The 21,006-nt window shown below is 38.1% G+C and overlaps 1 protein-coding gene across 1 annotated transcript; it reads left to right on the plus strand.

Moving 5' to 3' along the window:
* The first annotated feature begins 18,713 nt into the window (after positions 1 to 18,713).
* On the plus strand, positions 18,714 to 19,663 carry LOC126595464 (uncharacterized). Its single transcript, XM_050261749.1, has 2 exons — positions 18,714 to 19,125; positions 19,401 to 19,663. Exons 1-2 carry the CDS (start codon positions 18,714 to 18,716, stop codon positions 19,661 to 19,663), a joined length of 675 nt encoding a protein of 224 aa, XP_050117706.1.
* Positions 19,664 to 21,006: the final 1,343 nt, after the last annotated feature.

The raw sequence follows: 21,006 nt of genomic DNA on the forward strand, positions 1-21,006 counted from the left end.
GGTTGGGATAATGCAAAGTAGTCATTTGACCTGAGGCATCATAGTTTTCTTGTGGTTAGGTCCTTGATCTTTGACTATGTCAAAGTCACTCTGTCAAAGGGTGTCCATGACATAGTTGGGGTTAAGCCACTTAGCCATGGAGGCAAGTGAATGCGCAACAAGGGATCTCTAACCTTTAAACCGTTTGAGGGAAAATACTCTATGATATGATTAAGAATCTCTGGCTAGAGTATGAATGAGATTTAGGAAATCGTTCCAAATCACATTCAAGGTAATCATATAAGTAAGAGAATCACATTGGATAGTAGACATGAATAAACTATCAAACCAAACAATGTGGTCAAGAGTATTGTATTAGAGAAAGACCGTATTGCATTGTAATCCTAAACTGAATAGGTTCTCCACCTCTTCTGATTAGCTTGGGTAACCATGACATACTGCTAGGTGTCACTTATGGTTTGTGGAAACCCTAAACGTGTATAATCACTAAAGGGAGAATTGAAAGTAAGTTTCAATTCACAATCAATTTGAAAGAGTTCTAATCGCCTACTGCCTCGCTAAAAGGAACCTAATGGATCGTACACCGTGTAAGGTAGAGATTGAAGAAACAACGGAGATGAGTAAGGATAATTAAATGGTTTAATTATTTATGGCAAGGATTAATTAATTTGTTAATTAATCAAACAAATAAAGTTCGTTAATGACCTCGGGTTAGTTTTGGGCCTCAATGCCCGATGGGCTTCGAACGTGAAGCCCATTGACTTAAGTTGTATGACAACTTAATGACTAATAATTCACAAAGGTGTAAACAACCCAATAAAACCCTGTGGCCGACCATATTGATAAAGGAGTGGGTTTTGGACTTATTACAAGTTTGCCACTCCAATGAAGGTAGGTATAAATGTGACTTTATAGCCTTTTCTTCATTAGGGTTTCTTTTGGAGAAAAGATGAGAACACAATGTCTCTCCCTTTCTCTCTAGGAGGCCGGCCCCCTTGGAGGAGATTAGCTGGCAATCTTCCATCCTCCAAGGTCACTCATCTCTTCTTCGAGTCTCTCCTTGGTGTGGAAAAATTAGAGGTTCTCAACTTTGGGAACTTGGAGAATCCTTTCAACCATCCTCATCCAAGAAATCTATGGAGCTAAGAAGCAAGGAATGAAAGCCCTCTCCTTGGGTGATTAACCTTTGCTTATGCAAAGAGGAATCAACAAAGGTATAAGATTTCTTAACTCACTTTGTTCTTGAGTTGAGTCTTGGTTCACCCTTCTACTAGGCTTTGAATTTCATGGGTAATGTTTTGTTTTTGAGTGCATACAAGCATGATTTCGTCTTTAATTGTTAATTGCATGCCATAGATGTTGCTCAAATGAACATGTTTTTCACAAAATTTCCTTCAAAATTATGATCAATTTTCCTTGTGGCTTGGTCAAAAGGATTTGGAATATTCACTTATCCTTGTTGTAAGAATAGCATGGATGTTCATTTGTATGTAATGTATGGTATGATGCCAATCATTTTTCTAGATTATTTGTGCGATACAATTGACAAACAAACCACACAACTTGAATAAAGATTTAAAGAAAAGCAATATCATTTGGAGTGTTGTAGTATTAGGTAGTGAAAAGTATTACAGTGGTAATACAATGCTATTAAGAAATCATTAGTTGATTTTGTGATGATATGGGAGATGTGTATATGAACATGGTCGCCAAACTAACTACTTATCAGTTATTGGCTTTTAATAATGATGAGAAAGAATTAGGTTCCTTTTCTAGGAAGGAATCTGAATTGATGCATTTAATCCATTATATTGTAGTTCTGTCTTCAAGAAAGAGAAGATAACCCTTCTTATGTATGTATGTGGCTAAGTATTTTGGTTGTGACAAAAAGAACCTTTGATTTCAAGCTCACTGAAATTAAACGGGCTGATACGTGAAGGCTTCAAAGCTAAAGTGATACGGAAAGATAAATGTTGAGTTTTGTTTCCCAATTAGCCACACGATCATGATGCAATCTTTAATGTTGTTGTTAGGCATCTATAGAAATACAGACGCCATAAGCCTTATATGACGTTAAGGTTGTATGCTCTGCAAACTCATTAATTGAGTTAACATATTTATAGAATGATGATGAGTACTTCCTGAAAGAGGAGTAAGCAGTGAAGGCAACAACAAAAATGAGTTTTGCTCATAAGCCCAGAGTTAGTTATGGATAAAACCAAAGGAAATTCCTTTGAGAGCAATTATACCCTGAAAGTGTGAGAGTCTTTGGGAAAGTAAAAGACAAAACACTAAAATGTGGGATATTTGGAAATATGTATTAGACATGATGATGCTTATTAAGTAAGTATATGAATGGTCATGCACGTTAGTCATAACAAGGGAAGGATGAAAGCCAAGAAGTGCTTTTTCCATAATGGCTAGTGAGGCATGAAGGCCTAAGAAGATAGATATATAAGGTCTATCTTAGTTGTTTCCTACTTCTTAAAGTACAAAACGTGATCGATTTAATAATAACGTTAAAAACTAACAACAATTATCAAAGAATTGTGGGGGTAGCTTATTTATTTTTGAGATATGAAATTTACTTAAGAAGAATGGAAATGTAATTTGCTAATTGAATGAGACAATCAAAATGTCATCTCTTGTAATGAATGATTGTTTAAGGTATGGCAAGGTTAGAAACCATTTTTCAAATACCTTAAATGTGAGGGAATATGCCCAAGTGTTAGCAAACTACTTACTAAAGTCCCAACATGTATTTTTGAGGAATTGACATTGTAAAATAACTACGCTCGTAGAAATATAATGTCATAAGATGGATTGTGCACACCATTAAAAATAGTCAACCTAGTAGTGGATTCAATTATTAAAGGTTAGACTAGAGAGTAAGTTGATCATTGAAGGGAATGAGGCTAAAGCCAACATAACTAATGAATCAACCGGGCGGAAACCTAACTTACTTGATTGGAGATCCTATGGTCTTAAGTTCAATAGGCAAACTGGTTGGGCATGATTCAAAGAAGTTAACACACAATATACCTCATTTCTATGATGGAAGAAGTATGTTGTCTCCAAAAGTTTTAGGGTGTAATTTATACTTAGTGACATTGATATCTTATAAATGAGAGGAATATTGCTGAATAATCTTAATCAGTTGTCACCTATGTGAGAGTTGAAGTGGGAAGCTTCTATGAGAATGGGATGGCTAAATTCTTTAAAGCTCTCATGAATCCGGAAATTGTTCAAGACCAAAATGAACATAACCGTATAAACTGCAATATATTAGGATTAGTGATTTATGTTGCTTATTGTCTTGGTTTACTGCTGGGGTGATTAGTTTAAGATCTTTCACATCCACTGCACCACCAAGTAAATCCGATAAGTATTCACTAGGGTAGGTTCAAGTCCAAAAGACACCTCTCCCAATGCATCTCTTGTCCGCCTGTACTCTCATATTATTTCTGATTGTCATTCATGTGAAGGATTGTTGGAAATTACATATTATAATATTTAATTTTAATATGTGAATGAAAATATGTATGAATGGTTGCATTGTTCCACATGCAAACATGATGCCAATTAGTGAAGAATCAACGGTTTTGGTTTGAAATATTGCATATTTTCTAATAGGTTGGATCTTCTCATCAAACAGTGCAATGGGTGCTATATATATAAACCCACAAAACTATTATCATTTTCTAAGTAGAAAATTAGAGTTAATTTTTACTCTTGAGAAATATGGTTCCCCACTCTGTTTCTCTCATTCATTGATAGTCAAATTATGAGTTGTGTCTTGAGAATACAAAATATATTGGTTTGCCAAAGTTCGAGGATTGAAGTGCTTTAACTTTGGATTATAGATTGTTAAATCTTAGGAAATGAATTCCTACCGAACTATAAGCACAAGAGTAGGGCGAAATTCTATCTTTAGGACATTGCATTTATGCAAGCCTCAATCTCCAAGTTTGTCAATATTTCTTACTCTCTCCCTGGTTGTTTATATTAATGTCATACATAATTGATGTTGTGATTTTCTTTATGGTTATTATCATTGAAATTCTTGTGTTATTTTCATATTTTTTTAATATTGTTCCAACGGGTTATCATTGAAGAGAAAATTAATGGAATTTATGATAACCATTTATCTACTAAATGGAACTAGGAAGCAGATTAGTATCATCTATTTCTCTAATATCTTTAATAGGCTTATGGAAGTACGCATTGGACTTCATATTTGATTGTCCTATAGGTAAGCATGTTTTTGCATTCAGCATTTCTGCAAACAAATTTTAATCTTTATTTGATGATGAATGAATTTATCTTAATCTGATTAATTTGTTTAAAATTTATGAACCCACCTTGCAGAGATCATCGCTTTCAGCGACCACCACGCTGAGTTTGCGGAGCTTAACACAAAAATTTCGAGTGTTTCAACTGAAGGTGTAGTATGTTGCCCTGCTCCCCACTATCTTCTATACCACAAAAATGGGTTGGAATTTTGCATCAATAGAATTTTGTTTTGAAACTCCAATTTGAAGTAGTTGCAAGGAAATGATATGTTTATGTTGATAATTAGGATTTTAATCTATTTGTATTTATGTACAAATAGAGAATAATTGTAAAAGGTTTTCTCATGTTTAACATCCTTTGTTTATACATTTGATTCAAGTGCTATTTCATATTTCTAACACTTTTCATTGATTCATTTTTTTGTTTGCATCAAAATAAATTTATGAATTTTGTAGTTCTAAATTTAGTTTTTTGTGCAAATTTTGTATCTATGATAATGAACTACATATTCTTGCTAGGGCAAGAACTACATATTTTTACTAGGGCTTGTGGCCTCGTCCTAGCAAAAAGGAATTAGTTGTGCATATTCATAATTAAAATCAAAGAAAATATTATTAAGAGTATGAATAGTAACACCTTGTAACTTAATCTTGAATTGTCAAAAGCTCTCTAAACCAAGTTCTCCAAAGTAGTGCGTAGAGAACCCTAATGGTTAGTTGAGTGCTTATAAAGTCTTCTAAAAACTAGGAAACAAAATAATAAAAGGATAACTTAAGGAACAAACTCTTAATCTAATTGGGAAATCTGCCCAACTAACACTTAATCACGTTTCTGGACCCTTACAACTCCAAATAAGGTGTAAAACAACATGATTTAAAGTTTAGAACGTCCTCTTCAAGTTTATAAAGAGCCCAACACCAAAAATTGTCATATTCCAACCCAAAAGTCGCAATTAAGCATTGTAGCTTAGTCTGCTAGCATTGCACACTGGGCCTTAATTAATTTGCCACGATCATGTGCCTTGGAATTATATTCTAAAATTTTGACACAACCTTCTTGATAGAGTCAGGAACTTGCTCCAATTGAATATACTTGAAAAGCCACCGTTTCATCACATTATGCCCAATAGAAAGTCACATGTCCTACATTTAAAATATAATTCGAAGTATCAAAATCTCACCAAAATAAGTAATAAATTAATACTAAGAATAGGGTAAAAATGTAGATAAATATTGACTCATCACATGCGCATGCACATGCAAAGGATAATTATGGGATCACGAATTGATGATAACTAATAATTCTGATTTTACAATAGCTACTAGATTCATCAATGAGCTGTGTAGATATGGAAGGGCAATTCCAATACTATTTAGTAAGAACGTGAAAAAATGGACTTATAGTTCAAATCACCAAATGATGTTGAACCTAGAAGGTTACATATGGGCTTTTTAATACAATGAAATACACTCCTATGATATGACACAAGGTTCCTAGTCGAAACATGGAGTTGTAATACATTCCTGTAAACGATTTCCCATTGTGAAACTTGTTCATCTCAATTATATATATATATATATATATATATATATATATTATATGACGACTTATGTGTTAGGACCCATCCCTGATTTTACGACACTTTATTTCTAAAAGAGTGAATTAACGAAAATACCCATGCGGTGAGGATTTTGATTTTCATTGACCATTGTATAGTGAGATGTAGGAAACATTATTTTAGCTATTTGTGTTGTACTCATCGCTATGAACACATAGGCCCAAGAGGAATTGAATTCTGAGCTACGAAGAGGATTTTACAGAATTACGAAACTTGATGGTGTTTTAGTAAATTTGAAATTTGAATATTTTAATAATTTTTTAGGCTCATGAGGCCCACACCCCACTCAAACTCTCTTTTTCTCTACCTCGTGTCATTTTCTCTCCACACTCTTAGGGACTCTCGAACTCTTTTCCCTCAACTCTCATTCATCATCTTTCTCTACAAACGCAGAGAAATCGATCTACCGTCACTCACCACGTCGGCGAGCCACACCACCATTCTCCTCACTCTGTACCCAGAAACGACAGCGAGTTCATGAACGGAAGCCCTAGACCGAGATCCCCCTTTCTGCGTAGTGGCAAAGGCCATTGTTCATTCCTCATTCGACGAACCACTGGTGAGTTATCGACGATTCTAACTAAGGTAAACCTAGAAATTGATGTCAATCATCTTAGATCACTATTTTGTATATGATTCTTGCCTTATTTGAGAGAAATGTCGAAGTTTTGGTGCAGATCAATTTGGGGGAAACTCTCCTTGTTTTTCGATGAGAATCGGACGGCTTTCGAGCCATTTTCCAGCCACGGCAGGACCTCATGCTGGTATATTTCTCTTTCTCTCCTCTTAAGCTTCATTTTGGTAGGTAGAATGTGAATAATGGTTAAGATTTAAAGCTAAATGGAGCCTGAGAAGTTTTTCGACCAAAATTCCCAAAAACCAACGATCAAACCCGTGATAGGAATTTGGTTGACCTGATCCGATACCAAAAAAAAAAGGGATCCAAACCCAGGATCTGGCTCGACCCGTTTAAGAAACCAAATCCTGAATATTCTTGGGACCCTTCTTCTTAGGGTATTTCGACACACTGATTTTGAATCCATCGTCCATTTTTCCAAATTCAAATGTTTAAATTGAGTTTTACTGATGGGTCTTTTTTATGCTTAGGTACGATTAGCATTGGCGATCCGTATTTACTAGTTCGAACGACTACAACTTCACAAGTATCTGTGAGTGGGTATTTTCTTTTATATTGTATATATATATATATTTATTCAATCTCCATACATATTAATAATGCATATTCTACGTGATACCATAATTAAATTAATGGTTATAAGAAATGTCATAATGATGAGAATGATGAGATCATTATAAATCCTACGGGATGCCTTACTTATATTTATGGCCATAAATAGTATTATGTCGACTAGAATTATCAATTTTTCATTGCATGATCATGTTTATGTTATCCACTCATCATGTTCTACACTGGTGTTAGTACTCGCTCGGTCCAGGGCTAGTCTTCACGTGTATGTTCACATCGCACCGTACGCTCACTTTAGATCCATTGTAGGTTCCAGTTCTGTCCTAGATTGCTATAGGCAATTAGGAGTTGTATGTGATGAGTATAACGCCAGTCTTCACATGATTGGGGTACTAGAGTGTAAATCATTATTACACCCAGTCATGTTCATGTCAGAATATCTCTACATAAACACGTGTGTTAGCATATGTCAGTGAGCAGTCGATATGATATATTCATTTATGCAAGATATCATGATTACCAGATGTTATGTGTTTATTTACGAAATATTGTGAAGTTTTTCATTCTTGAGATATTATTGTTTACTGTAAGTATTTTCATACTACACGTAGTATGCTATTTTTGGAAACAATACTTGTTTTATGACGAGGGGTTATTACATTTTCAAAAAGGTTTTACAGAGCTTTATGTTTAGGCCCACTCACCCTTGTTTTTCGCCCCTCTAGCTTTTAGTGGCAGAGTTTTTGTGTCGATGAGGATTCATGGCAATTGTTGATATAGGAGAATACTTCCAATGGTATAATTCTTATTCTACTTTTACTGTACTACTTATGCACTAACATCACGTGTGAAATGGGTTCAATCCTGTTCACATGCACACTCTTGCATTTAGTCATTATAGGTTTAAATTTACTCACGTTTTCCACATCACTACACTTTATGGCTTTGTTACCTTCCTGGTGTCGGCCAGTACAACTCGATACGGAGTCCAGGTGGACATTTCGGGTCAGGGTGTGTCATTATGAAATGCCTGAAGCATATTTCTATAAGTAAATCCCTCCAGTATACATAGAGGCAAAGTGCTCTGTATAAATTCCAAAAGAGAATGTGTCATGAATTGTAGAAAATCCTTGAAGGATTTAAATTGCTTAAAGTAAGCCTTGGAAGGGTAAAGCACAAATTATGAACTTAATACCAATTGATGGTATAAATTGCCTTAGAGAGTATTTTTATTATGATATTGTAGCGTATGAACAAAATGCCACAATGATTCTTATCCACCAAAATATTTATGGTATTAAAGAACCATATGGATTGACGATCATGAGTTGAACACTCAAATGATTAATCAATATTTAGACACGAAAATAATTATTCATCCTCATGAGGGAAATGATGAAACAATACTTGGTCCAGAAGTACCATATCTTAGTGAAGTATGTGCCTTGCTCTATTTAGCACAATACACTAAATGAAATGTTACATTTCCTCTGAAACACAATGCCTGTTAGAAATTTTGAGTAGATATTTGATTGTCCCACATTGGTCACCACCAAAAGGTTCCCTCACTTTACAAGGCTTTGTCCCTTTTAGAAAGTGATTGGAGTGATGAACCATGGAGAATAACATTGGGCTCAACCTTGGGTTTGGGCTTTAGGGTATGCTAATTAATTGATAATTAATATATAATTAATTATCAAAGATGGGCCTTCGGCCTTGGGGCTCAGGCTCTAATAATTAAATTAAATAATTAATTAATTAATTTTTATACCAATAAACTCATCTTTTCATATGAAGTCGGAAGCGATGAAAGAACGCCAAAGAGCAAACCATCCCTCTGAGAAGATATCTCCCAACAGACGCATCACATACTCATACTTGTTGAGAACTGGCATAAATGAATTATATATACATCCATCTGCATGACATTTAGAACATAGAAAAAACAAGTTCTCCTTCCACAATCCAAAACCTTTTTACTAAGATAACCACAAAGATATTCGCCAAAAGTCTAGTTATCCGGTGCTAGAATCTTAACTTAGATCGTTGAATCTTGATGAAACAGACGTCCATCGAACTACAAGCAGATAATAGGAACGAAATTCTGTTTCAAGGACATTGCGGTACGCAAGCTTTGATCCTCCGTTTGTCTGTTTAATATTATTTTATTTTGTTCATACTTTGTCAAATAATTTATTCACATTTATTATTTATTAGCATAAATAAATTTATCGTTGATTGTTGATATTTATCCAACAATACCAAGATATAGGCATTGGAATGAAAAAGTTTATCTATTGTTATCTTTGAGAAATTATAGACATGCACTTGTTATATTCCAATGAAGTCGCTAAAGTCATGGTTTTATTAGGCAAGCAAAATCTGAATATCTCCTAACCTGTATACAAAACGCTCATAGACAACATTTGTATTACATATGAAAATAGATTGATCCTACAACGCTTAACAAAGCAAACACTTATCTTCATATCTCTTAGAAATACATATCTCTAAAGTTTTTCAGTACACATGAGTTTCAGAAGGCCAAAGTTATTGAAGTCAAACAAATATGTTCCAATGATAACTTGAAAGACCTTCACCAAATCTTTACCAAAGTGTACATTCCAGAAGTTGCACCATAGTATCAATTTACGTCGACTTAATAGTTAGTCAAATTGAAGAATGTGGAATAAGGAGGAGATACTAATAGGGGGGAGTATCCAAGACACACGTGTGTTGTACTTTTTTTTTCCTTCGATTAGGATTTTTCCAACTAAGTTTCTCCTAGCAAGGTTTTAATGAGTTAAACGATACTGATGTATGGATATCCAATGGGGAGTACTGTAAAAGCAATGTAAATGGCCATTGTAAAATCAGTGTGAATATCCACATGATGACTTTGGACATCAAATCATGGGTTGGTAGGTATTGGTTTCCTAGCTTCTATATTTTATGTATTGTCAAATTGGAAATGGAAGTTTAATGAAGAAAAGATAGTTGGCCATTTACCTATAAAACTAAGAGGAGAAGAAGTAGCTGGAGACGTTGAAGACAAACACATCAGTAAGCTATAAGGCTAGAGAGAAGAGAGTAAAATAGTGAGAGTTATTTTGTACTTCTATTATTTCAGATAATGAGAGAAAGCATTACTACTGCCGTGAGGATGTAGGCACATTTACCGAATCTTGTAAATATTATGCCTTATTTATTTTATATTCCATTGCATACATCTTCTCAATTTCACATCATTGATATCTCTTTTGTTGAGAATGAATCCCAAATTGATGATAGGAGGGACCTTGCATGGGCTTATAAGAGGTCCTCATACAACCAATTGATTTTAGGAAACTTTAACGAAAAGCACCTGGTACTGTTCACTTTAACGAAAAACCACATTTTTACACTAAAAAGTCAATCCTGGTACTATTCACTTTACCCTTTATTTTGTCCTTATCATTAAAACTCAAAGTTTTCAAGCCCTTTTCATTAGTTTTCCTTTGATTTTATGGTGGAACCTCAACTTCTTCATGGTAGCAGAGCAAGTTGTCCCTGATGCGATTGAAAACAAGCACACAAATTAAAACCCTCTTTTGACAATTGTAGTATGTGTATAAGTAGGGATCGTTCTAAACCGGGGATTAAGAGGGATTGCTAATCTAAACTAAACTGACCTAAAAACATAAAAACTAGACTCTAAAACTCTAACTAAGGTTATATGACTCAAACAACCTTAAAAGACTCAAAACAGCTTCAAACAATCCAATTGACTCAAACTAGACACTAGAGATGACTTTGAACGAAAATTGATTTGATTATGACTCAAGACACTCAAAAAACACAAAATAACACAGATTCTAACCCAATTGACACTTAAAATAAAGGGAGGTTTTGGTTTTGACAAAACTGAACTAAAACAAGATAGAAACTAAACTAGACAAAGTTTGGTACGAATTTGGATTTTTGGATGGTTTGTGGGCTTAGCTAGAGGTTCCTTATCCACACATAACTTATATGAACATGAATCGATTTCCAGTTACTCTTTTGTTGAATTATGAACGACAATGCCCCAGATTAACCGTGTCAATCACTAATTAACCCTCAGATTTTCCTTTAGTTATTGGATTAGATGACATCATTCGACAACCCAAATCATTCTTGAAAAGTTCCCTAGATGACATCACAATAGAGATACAATCAAAGATCATTACGTTCTGTGAAAATCATAAGCATTGGCAAAGCATTCGTAACTATGACATCATGATACTCATGCTAGGAATTTAACTTAACGCGATCGTGACTAGCAACCTTCACTACTTGTGAATATAAGTTCCTAACGATTATGTGAAATTCCTTTATATTCTAGCATCAAATTCATGCATGCAAACTAAGTGTGCACCCTTAATTAACATATAAGAATAAGTTCTGAATAAAACAGTTAAGCAAATTGCATTCACGAGTCACAAATTCATAACTGGATTTGATCAATTAAAGAGGATGGCATATCTAGTGTACAAAAAGGGGGGTTTAGGTTTAAAGGCAAGAGGGCAGTCCCAGGAATTAAAAGGAGGCAGATATTCCCTCAGACGTGAACAATCTCAGTTGTGCAGATCAACTATTCAACATACATTAAATGGGGTAATAATGTCGAGATACTTTGTAAGAGAAAGTCACAAAACCTAAAATTTTGTTGTTGGTACTGTTGTCTTCACATTTTGTCTAAAAAAATTGGGAGGTGCATAGTCGGAAAGAAGAAGAACAGAGCTAGGAATTGGATTGAGTCTCAGTTGTCTCTCTACTACATATTTCGCTTAAAGCAGTCAGGGAAGGTTAACAAAAACTGGAACCAAATGGCAGCGCAGGAAATTGAGGAGCTGGTGGTTAACCTGGAAAGAAATATGGACCTATCAATGATGGAGCAAGGAATTAAACTGGTTGGCATGGCATTGGTCAACAAAAATCTAAACAAATAGGGAATCCGAAATATCCTAAGATCCTCGTGGAAGGAGTATGGGGAAATTGATGTCAAGTGGGTTAAAAACAACACATTCATCATCACTGTACATGACGAATGCACTGCTACTAAGATTCTCAACCAGGTCCCGTGGGCAGTCATGAACCAGAACTTCTCAGTCAAAAGATGGAATCAGGAGCTAGCTTTGGAGGAAATTAACATGTACAAGGTTTTGTTCTGGATTCAAATTAGAGGTGTTCCACTGTACTTTATTTCAGAAGATAATGTGAGGCGCCTGGCTGCAAAGATAGGCAAGTTTGAGGAACTTGAGGATACTGCTAAAGCGCGGGGGTTTTTAAGAGTAAAAGTGGCTATTAATACTTCAAACCCATTGACAACAGGGTGTGGCTCCCAAGGACAAATGAAAAGGAGTCATGGATTAAGTTTAGATATGAAAGATTACAGGATTTTTGTTATAAATGTGGAAGGATTGGGCATTCCAATATAGAGTGTTCTTATGAAGCCGTTAAGGGGGGAATGGCAGGGTACGGAGAATGGACTAAGGCGGCTCTAGTTTGGGATTTCATTGACTTTCCAAGACCAATGGCTATTAATGGGGGCGAAAGAAGGCATGCTGGGGCAACACAGATAGGCTCAAGGTCCTCGAGTCAGCAAAGAAGGGAGGAATCCTTGGGGGAAATAAGCACAAATACTGAAAAGAATGAAGGAGAACCGACCCTACAAATCCTTCATCCTGGCAAAGGTAAGGAGAAAAAAAAATGGCATAGAGCTTAAAGATGGGAGGAAGGTTTGAGACTTAACCCGACCCAGTGGGTGATGGAAGGTCGGGGGTTTATGGAAAAACAGTGATTTGTGATGGACTTTGCACCTATGGAATTAAGAAATGAGTATTTGGGAACTCCGTCTGCTAGGATAGAAGAGATTCAGGAAGAGGATCTTGCTCAATCGGAAGGAGTTGTAACAATGTAGAAATTTTGTATGGAAATCAGTAAAGAGGGGGGAGTCAAGGTTGTCCAGGTGCAGGGTATTGGTAGTAACCACAAACGTGAGTTGGATGGATTGGAAAAGGAGGGAGGTCAATCATCCATGAAAAAATCTAGAATAGAGAAAGATACAGTCCAGGCAAAGGATCTAATGGCAAAGCAACCGGGATCTTCTTCCCGAGGTGGTGGTGGCTGGCCTTCAACAGTCGCACGGTCTCCATGATACACCTGTTTTGGAACTGCCGTGGTCTCAGGTCAGACACGGTAGTTCGAGCTCTACATGGGCTAATTAGGGAACATAGACCCTCTATGATTTTTCTCTCTGAAACAAAAATGAAAGATCATAGAATAGCAGGAGTGAGGAGAAGAATGGGGTACTGCAATGGTTTTGATGTTGCTCCGGTTGGAAGGGGTGGAGGTCTCAGTCTCTGGTGGGATGATTCGGTTCAGGTGAATGTGAGGGACTCTTCGAAACATTTCATTGATGCGACCTGTTGCATTGTAGATTTGCAATGTGTGTTCCGGTTTACAAGGGTGTACGGAACGTCTTACAATAGTGAGAAGGTTGACTTCTGGAGGGGAATGATACAGAATTTCGGTTCGGATGATACCCCGTGGATATGTGGTGGGGATTTTAATGAATTTCTATGGGATCATGAGAAATCAGGAGGAGTTGAAGTGAGATATAATCGAACAAGATATCTAGAGGAGTTTATGACCAAATTGGAGATAATGGACTTGGGCTATAATGGCCCTAAGAGCAACTCCAGCCATGGAGCCCTCCCCCCTGGCAATCCACTATTCAATCCACCCCATTGAACAGTAACTGCCTTAAATGAATAGTAATTACCATTAATGAACAGTAATTGCCATTTACATCTCCACCCTTGGAACCCTCCCCCTGGCAATAAGCAATAAAAATAATAGTTTTTTATGTTTGTTTAAATAATAAAAAATTACAAAAGTTATCTCTCTCTCTCTCTCTCTGTGACACAAAAAAAATAAAAAATTACAAAACCCTCGGGCCACAGGCCCGTCGACTCCTCACCCCCCCTTCGCTCGACCTCCCACCCTCACTCGGGCCCTTCCCCGCTGGATTTGCTCCCACCGGCCCGAGGGCCCTTTCTCCTCGCCTGACGCCCGAGCAACCAGCAAGGCTGGAGTTGCTCTAAATTCACTTGGCGAGGGAAACGAAATGGGCAGTTAGTGGAGGCACGATTGGACAGAGCGCTTGGGAATGAAAATTGGCAGGTTCTTTAGCCTAATTGTTTGGTTTCTATTGGCACGACGTTGGGTTCTGACCATAACCCTGTTCTTGTGCACTGTGTTCTGAAGGTGGAAAAAAGGAAAAAGATATTCCGGTTTGAGGCATACTGGGCGAACGAGGCAGATTGTAAGGAGATTGTGAAACAAGTCTGGGTGCAACCCCAGGAAGGCAACTCGGTTGAGAGATGGAACAAAAAAATCTTTGACTGCCGCGTTCGGCTTCTTAGGTGGAGTGGAAGGAAATTTAGTCAGAGACGCTGGAAAATTCAGGAGATGATGCGCCACCTGGGACGGCTTCAAATGGACTAGAGAAGCAACTCTCAAGAAATTGATGATTTATCAAAAGCTGTTGACACTTTGTGGAGTTAGGAGGAATGTGTATGGAAACAAAAATCAAGGGTCCAATGGTTATAGGAAGGGGATGCCATTACAAAGTTCTTTCATTAGTCTACTTTACAAAGAAAAAGGAGGAATAAGGTGGTAACTCTTAAGAGTGGTAACGAGCAGTGGGTGGATAATCCTGATAAGGTTCGTAGGCTGTTTGATGAACACTTTATGGATCTATTCTCTTCTTCGGGACATAGGGACTGGGGTGGCATCCTTGACTGCGTCATTCCTAAGGTTTCGGAGGAGATGAATGCTATATTATCGGCTCCGGTTTCTGCGGACGGACAAGATAAAACAGGCTGCTTTGAAAATGGGTGGTCTTAAAGCCCCAGGCCCTGACGGTTTCCAAGGCATCTTTTATAGGTCACAGTGGGATATTATAGCTGCGGACGTAAATAAAATGATTGAGGATCTGATGGTTGGGTCTTTACAACCTTTGCGAATCAATGCGACTCACCTGGCTCTAATTCCAAAAGTTCCAAACCCGGAGTCTGTGTCTCATTTTCGCCCCATCAGCCTCTGCAACTTTTCTTACAAAATTCTATCCACGGTTCTGGCTAATTGCTTAAAAAGGTTTCTACCAGATCTGATCTCTCCAACCCAAAATGTTTTTGTGGAAGGTAGACAAATTCAAGACAACATTGGTATTGCGCATGAGCTATTCCACTTCCTTAAAACAAGAAAGACGAAATGCAAGCTGGAGTTGGGAATTAAACTAGACATGCATAAAGCTTATGATAGGGTGGAATGGGACTTCTTATTGGCAGTTATGGAGAAGATGGGCTTTGATAGTCGTTGGAGAAATTTAATCCTGGGGTGTATTTCCACTGTTAGTTTCGCCATTCTCCTAAATGGTCAACCTGGACCTCGGTTCGCTCCTTCTCGCGGGATTCGCCAGGGGGATCCCCTGTCCCTATATCTCTTTTTGCTGGTCAGTGAGGTGCTATCTCTTCTTATTAAGCAGGCGGGTGAAAGAAAATAGATTGAAGGGGTAAAAATGGGCCTTGCCGGTCCCATGATCTCTCATATATTTTTTGCCGATGATACTCTGATTTTCATGAAGGCGGATGAGAGAAATTGCAGGAATTTAGTTCAGGTAATGGATGAGTACTGCTTGGCTTTGGGACAACAGGTCAATAAGTCAAAATCCAGTGTTTACTTCGGGGGAAATGTACCGGAGTCTCTCTCAATCCAGCTAGCTACCATTCTTGGTATGGAAATAGTTGGGGATCCGGGATTGTACTTGGGTGTTCCAGCTATCTGGGGTAAATCTAAAAAGAACGGACTTGCTTACATCAAAGGTCGTCTGTTAGGAAAAATCCAAGGTTGGAAGCGTACTACTCTCTCTTAGGTGGGGCGTGAAATCCTTATCAAGGCGATGGCGCAAGCAATTCTGGCGTATCCTATGAACCTCTTCAAATTTCCTTCGACTCTTTGCAATTGACATGATGCTTTGATATAGTTTTGGTGGGGTCAAAAAGAGGGCGAGAACCGTATTCATTGGGTCTCTAAGGAAATATTGGGCCGATCAAAACAAGATGGTGGACTTGGTTTGCGGTGCTTCACAGATTTCAACGATGCTCTTTTGGCAAAGCAATGTTGGAGGTTGTTATCGAAACCAAATTCTTTGTGGGCGATGGTGCTTAAAGCCCGATACTTCCCTAATTGTTCTTTCCTTGATGCTGTTGGAAATGTGCCCTAAAACCAATCATATGATGATACTTTACGGACATTTCACATGTTAAACTAATCTAGTTTAATATCAAGGGCAAAGATTATTGTTTGAGCCGTCTCATATAAATGTTATATGCTTAAACGATAAGTCCAAGGAATATGTGATTGGGAGAATGCAATCTAAAGAAGTTAGATTCATGAGACCATTCTTTCGTAGACACATCCTAAACGTACCTGATCATAGGATTGCCAATTGGGCATTGACAGTCCGTTAAGATCAGTACGTGCGGTGTCTTCTCTCAGGGAGAGTGACTAGTCTCGAGTCATTGGTGTGTGTGACATCAAGACAAGTACGTAGGTGCTCAATAGAGAATGATTCACTGAACACGATCAACGAAGAGTTCTCATATTCATGTCACATGAGAACTCATGGTTGGGATAATGCAAAGTAGCCCTTTGACCTGAGGCATCATAGTTGTCTTGTGGTTAAGTCCTTGATCTTTGATTATGTCAAAGTCACTCCATCAGGAGGGTGTCCACGACATAGTTGGGGTTAAGCCACTTAGCTATGGAGGTAAGTGAATGCGCAACAAGGGATCTCTAACCTTCAAACCGTTTGGGGGAGAATACTCTATGATATGATTTAGAATCTCTAGCCAGAGTATGAATGAGATTTAGGAAGGCGTTCCAAATCACATTCAAGGTAATCATATAAGCACACGAATCACATTGGATAGTAGACATGAATAAACTATCAAACCAAACAATGTGGTCAAGAGTATTGTATTAGAGAAAGACCGTTTTGCATTTGTAATCCTAAACTGAATAGGTTCTCCACCTCTTCTGATTAGCTTGGGTAACCATGATATGCTACTAGGTGTCACTCATGGTTTGTGGAAGCCCTAAACGTGTATAATCACTAAAGGGAGAATTGAAAGTAAGTTTCAATTCACAATCGATGTGAAATGGTTTTAATCGCCCACTGCCTCGCTAAAAGGAACCTAATGGATCGTACACCGTGTAAGGTGGAGATTGAAGAAACAATGGAGATGAGTAAGAATAATTAAATGGTTTAATTATTTATGGCAAGGATTAATTAATATGTTAATTAATCAAACGAATAAGTTCGTTATAGACCTCGGGATAGTTTTGGACCTTAAGGCCCAATGGGCTTCGAACGTCAAGCCCTTTGACTTAAGTTGTATGACAACTTAATGAATAATGATTCACAAAGGCCCAATTAGCCCAATAATATCCCAATGGCCGGCCATTTAGTTTTGGAGTGGGTTTTGGACTTATTTACAAGTTTGCCACTCCAATGAATTAAGGTATAAATATGACTTTATAGCCAAAATTCATTTAGGGTTTCTTTTGGAGAAAATTGGAGAGAACATGTCTCTCTCTTTCTCTCTAAAGAGGCCGGCCTCCTTGGAGGGTGTAGCTAGCAATCCTACTACTCCAAGGTCACTCATTTCTTCTCCAATCTAACCTTGGTGAAGATACTTAGAGGTTCTCAATTTTGGGAACTTGGAGAAACCTATTCTTCCATCCAAATCCATAGATTTTAGATGCAAGGAATGAAGGCCCTCTCTTTGGGTGATTAGCCTTTGCTTATGCAAAGAGGAATCTACAAAGGTATATATTTCTCAACTCATTTTGATTTGAGTTGAGTCTTGGTTCACCAATCTACTAGGCTTTGAATTTCATGGGTAATGTTTTGTTTTTGAATGCATGCAAGCATGATTCCGCCTTTTAATTGTTAAATGCATGCTATAGATGTTATTCAAATGAACATGTTTTTCACAAAATCATCCTTCAGATGCAAAATGGGGAGGAAGAGCTTCGTGGGCTTGGTCAAGTCTCCTTGTTGGAAGAGATATTATTTTCGGAGGTGCACACTGGCAGATTATGAATGGCAAATAGGTTCGGGTATGGGTGGACAGATGGCTTCCTTCAATCCCCTCGGGAAGACCTTCTCCATTGGGTACGGTTCAAGTCTCTAGGAATTTGAGGGTCAACTCTTTGATTTGTAATGAGTCTGGGGATTGGGAGGTTGATTTCTTGAAACCTTTTGTGGTGGAGGAAGAGATCAAGGTGATTTTGGAAATCCCTTTGGGTGATCTAACCTTAAAGGATAGATTGGTGTGGCCTTTCGAAAAAAAGGGAGCATACTCGGTAAAATCTGGTTATCATTGGGCTTTGTCCAGGACCCATATTCACAGGAATGTCAACCTGGATAGGTCTGATATGATACCGAATCAGTTATGGAAGTGCATGTAGAATTTGGAGGTTCCTAAAAAAATAAGGGTATTCATGTGGAAGTCTCTTCATACGGCAGTGGCAACGATGGCAAACCTGTTCTTTAGGCTCTCTTCTCATTCCCCCATGTGCCTTCTCTGTAACTCGGCTGAGGAATCAACGAAATATCTTTTTCTCCAATGTCCGTGGGTAGAGACGGTGTGGAATGAGGGAAGTTTGACTGGCGGTATTGGCAGGGAGGGGATAATTTCTTGGGTAAATTGGTTAAATGATATTTATGATGCGACTTTTGCTAACAGGGGTGAAATGATCAAACCGTTCTCATATATTGCTATTACCTGTTGGCATATTTGGAAGTCTCGGTGCAACTTTATCTTTAAGCAGCAACCAATTTACCCAAGGCAGGTTATCCCCGCTGTTCATCATTCGGTGGGTATGTTCCTAGAGGCCAATCGTGTTCCAAGTAGTAGGCCTCGGATCAATGATCTGGATCAGGGAAATGACTTATCTTGGTCTCCTCCTGGCTCGAGTTTCATCAAGATAAATGTGGACGCAAGTTGGAATGCTAGGGAGAGTGTGGGCTTCGTGGGTGTGGTGGCTTGGGATGATCATGGCAGGTTTGTGGTTGCATGCAGAAAGAAGATCTGTGCCTCGAGTGTGGCAATGGTTAAGCTAAGGCAATTTTGCATGGCTGTTTGTTGGGGCGGTATATGGGGTGGAATGATATTATCATTGAATCAGATTCTTTGGACTCTGTGTCTTGTCTTCAGGATCTTAATTCGATGGGCAGTTGGGATGCTTTTCCTTTGCTAGCTAAGTGCACAAGTCTGGGGAAGGCTTTCCAAGATTGCCGCTGGTCTTGGGTTCCAAGATCGGCCAACAAGGCAGCGGACAGTTTGGCGTCGCGGCAAAGTAGGGAGGTATGTGATTTTGTTTGGGTTAACCGGCCCCCATCTTCCCTTGTTCATGTTCTGTGTAATGACGGCCTCCTTTGTCCCCATTAGGCTTGTAGGTTTGGTGCAAGGAGTGACACTTTTAGCATTTGATGCGGTGTCGGATGTTTCCTCCTTGTACTTCGTTTCTTGCTTGGTCGTAGCTGGCCTGTTTGCTTTGTTGTAAGCTTTCTTGTTCTCTTTGGCATCTCTGCCCAGGTAATGCATTATCTCGTTCACCAAAAAAAAAAAAAAAGTCTCCCTTAGCTAAAACAAGTTTAGCCTCTCATGTTCACAGCAAAAGAAACAAAATTGAATTTAAACATTGAAAACAAAAGATTGATTACACCTAAAATGCCCAACGAATCAACTTGAATGCCCTGCACCTTCAAGCTCATCTCTCTTATTTTCCTTGCTGCAGCACAAAGGTTAAGGGATGATTTTGGATGTGTTTCTGGGTTAGGAATGGATTTGGGTTGGTAAGGGGGTGCGACAAAGTAGAGGGATGGTGTGTGGATGTGTTTTTGGTTGTGTTGAATGGTGGTAGATTGTGGTGGAGGATGGATGAAATCTGGTGAAGCATGGATTATTTGAATGGTGTGTGGCAAAGGCTTTTATTTATAGGAGAAGGAAAGGCAAAGGGGACAAGGAAGGGTTTTGACATAAAGTGAAAGGAAATGAGAAAGTTATGACACAAAGTGAAAGGTAAAGAGAAAGTTATGTGAAAGGGAAAGGGAAAGTTATGACACAAAGTGAAAGGTAAAGTGAAAGGTAAAGGGAAAGTTATGACACAAAGTGAAAGGTAAAGGGAAAGTTATGACATAAAGTGAAAGGGAAAGGGAAAGACACAAAGTGAAAGGGAAATGAAAATTTATGACACAAAGTGAAAGGTAAAGGGAAAGTTATGACACAAAGTGAAAGGGAAAGGGAAAGGAAAAATTATGTCACAAAGTGAAAGGTAAAGTTTGATGCAACAAGGAGATATGGAAGGGAACACATGGCTCCAAATTCTTCCCTCCTTCATGACTTAATTCCTTCATCTTCTTAGCACATTCCTAGTCTCTTTTGGTCTTCAAATTCGTCCATCCACCTTCCTCCATGCATGTACTATCCATTCCGAGCCCAAAACTGATCCAAAATGCCCCAAAGTACACTTTCTTGCCACTTTAGCCCTTTGGACCTATAAACACATGAAAATAGCTTAAAATAATAAAATAACTAGGAACTAACAACATAAATGCCAAGAAACAAGCTAACTAAGTCGCATAAATATGCTCCTATCAGTCCCTCATGTGAATCCCCACGGCCACACGTGCTCTACATCACCCGATTTGTGTTGCCCATGTGTTAGGCTTGAAAAATCGCCACACGTGGGGGGGCATGTTGAGAACGAATCCCACATTGATGAGATGAGG

Source organism: Malus sylvestris, chromosome 13, assembly GCF_916048215.2.
Source record: "Malus sylvestris chromosome 13, drMalSylv7.2, whole genome shotgun sequence".
In the NCBI taxonomy this organism is placed as follows: domain Eukaryota; kingdom Viridiplantae; phylum Streptophyta; class Magnoliopsida; order Rosales; family Rosaceae; genus Malus; species Malus sylvestris.

Bases quoted from the DNA above. Each gene is read 5' to 3' on its own strand.
- LOC126595464 (XM_050261749.1), top strand. From the start codon at position 18,714: ATGTGGAAGTCTCTTCATACGGCAGTGGCAACGATGGCAAACCTGTTC. The intron at 19,126-19,400 runs GTAGGCCTCGGA...TCATTGAATCAG, and splicing joins GGCCAATCGTGTTCCAAGTA to ATTCTTTGGACTCTGTGTCT.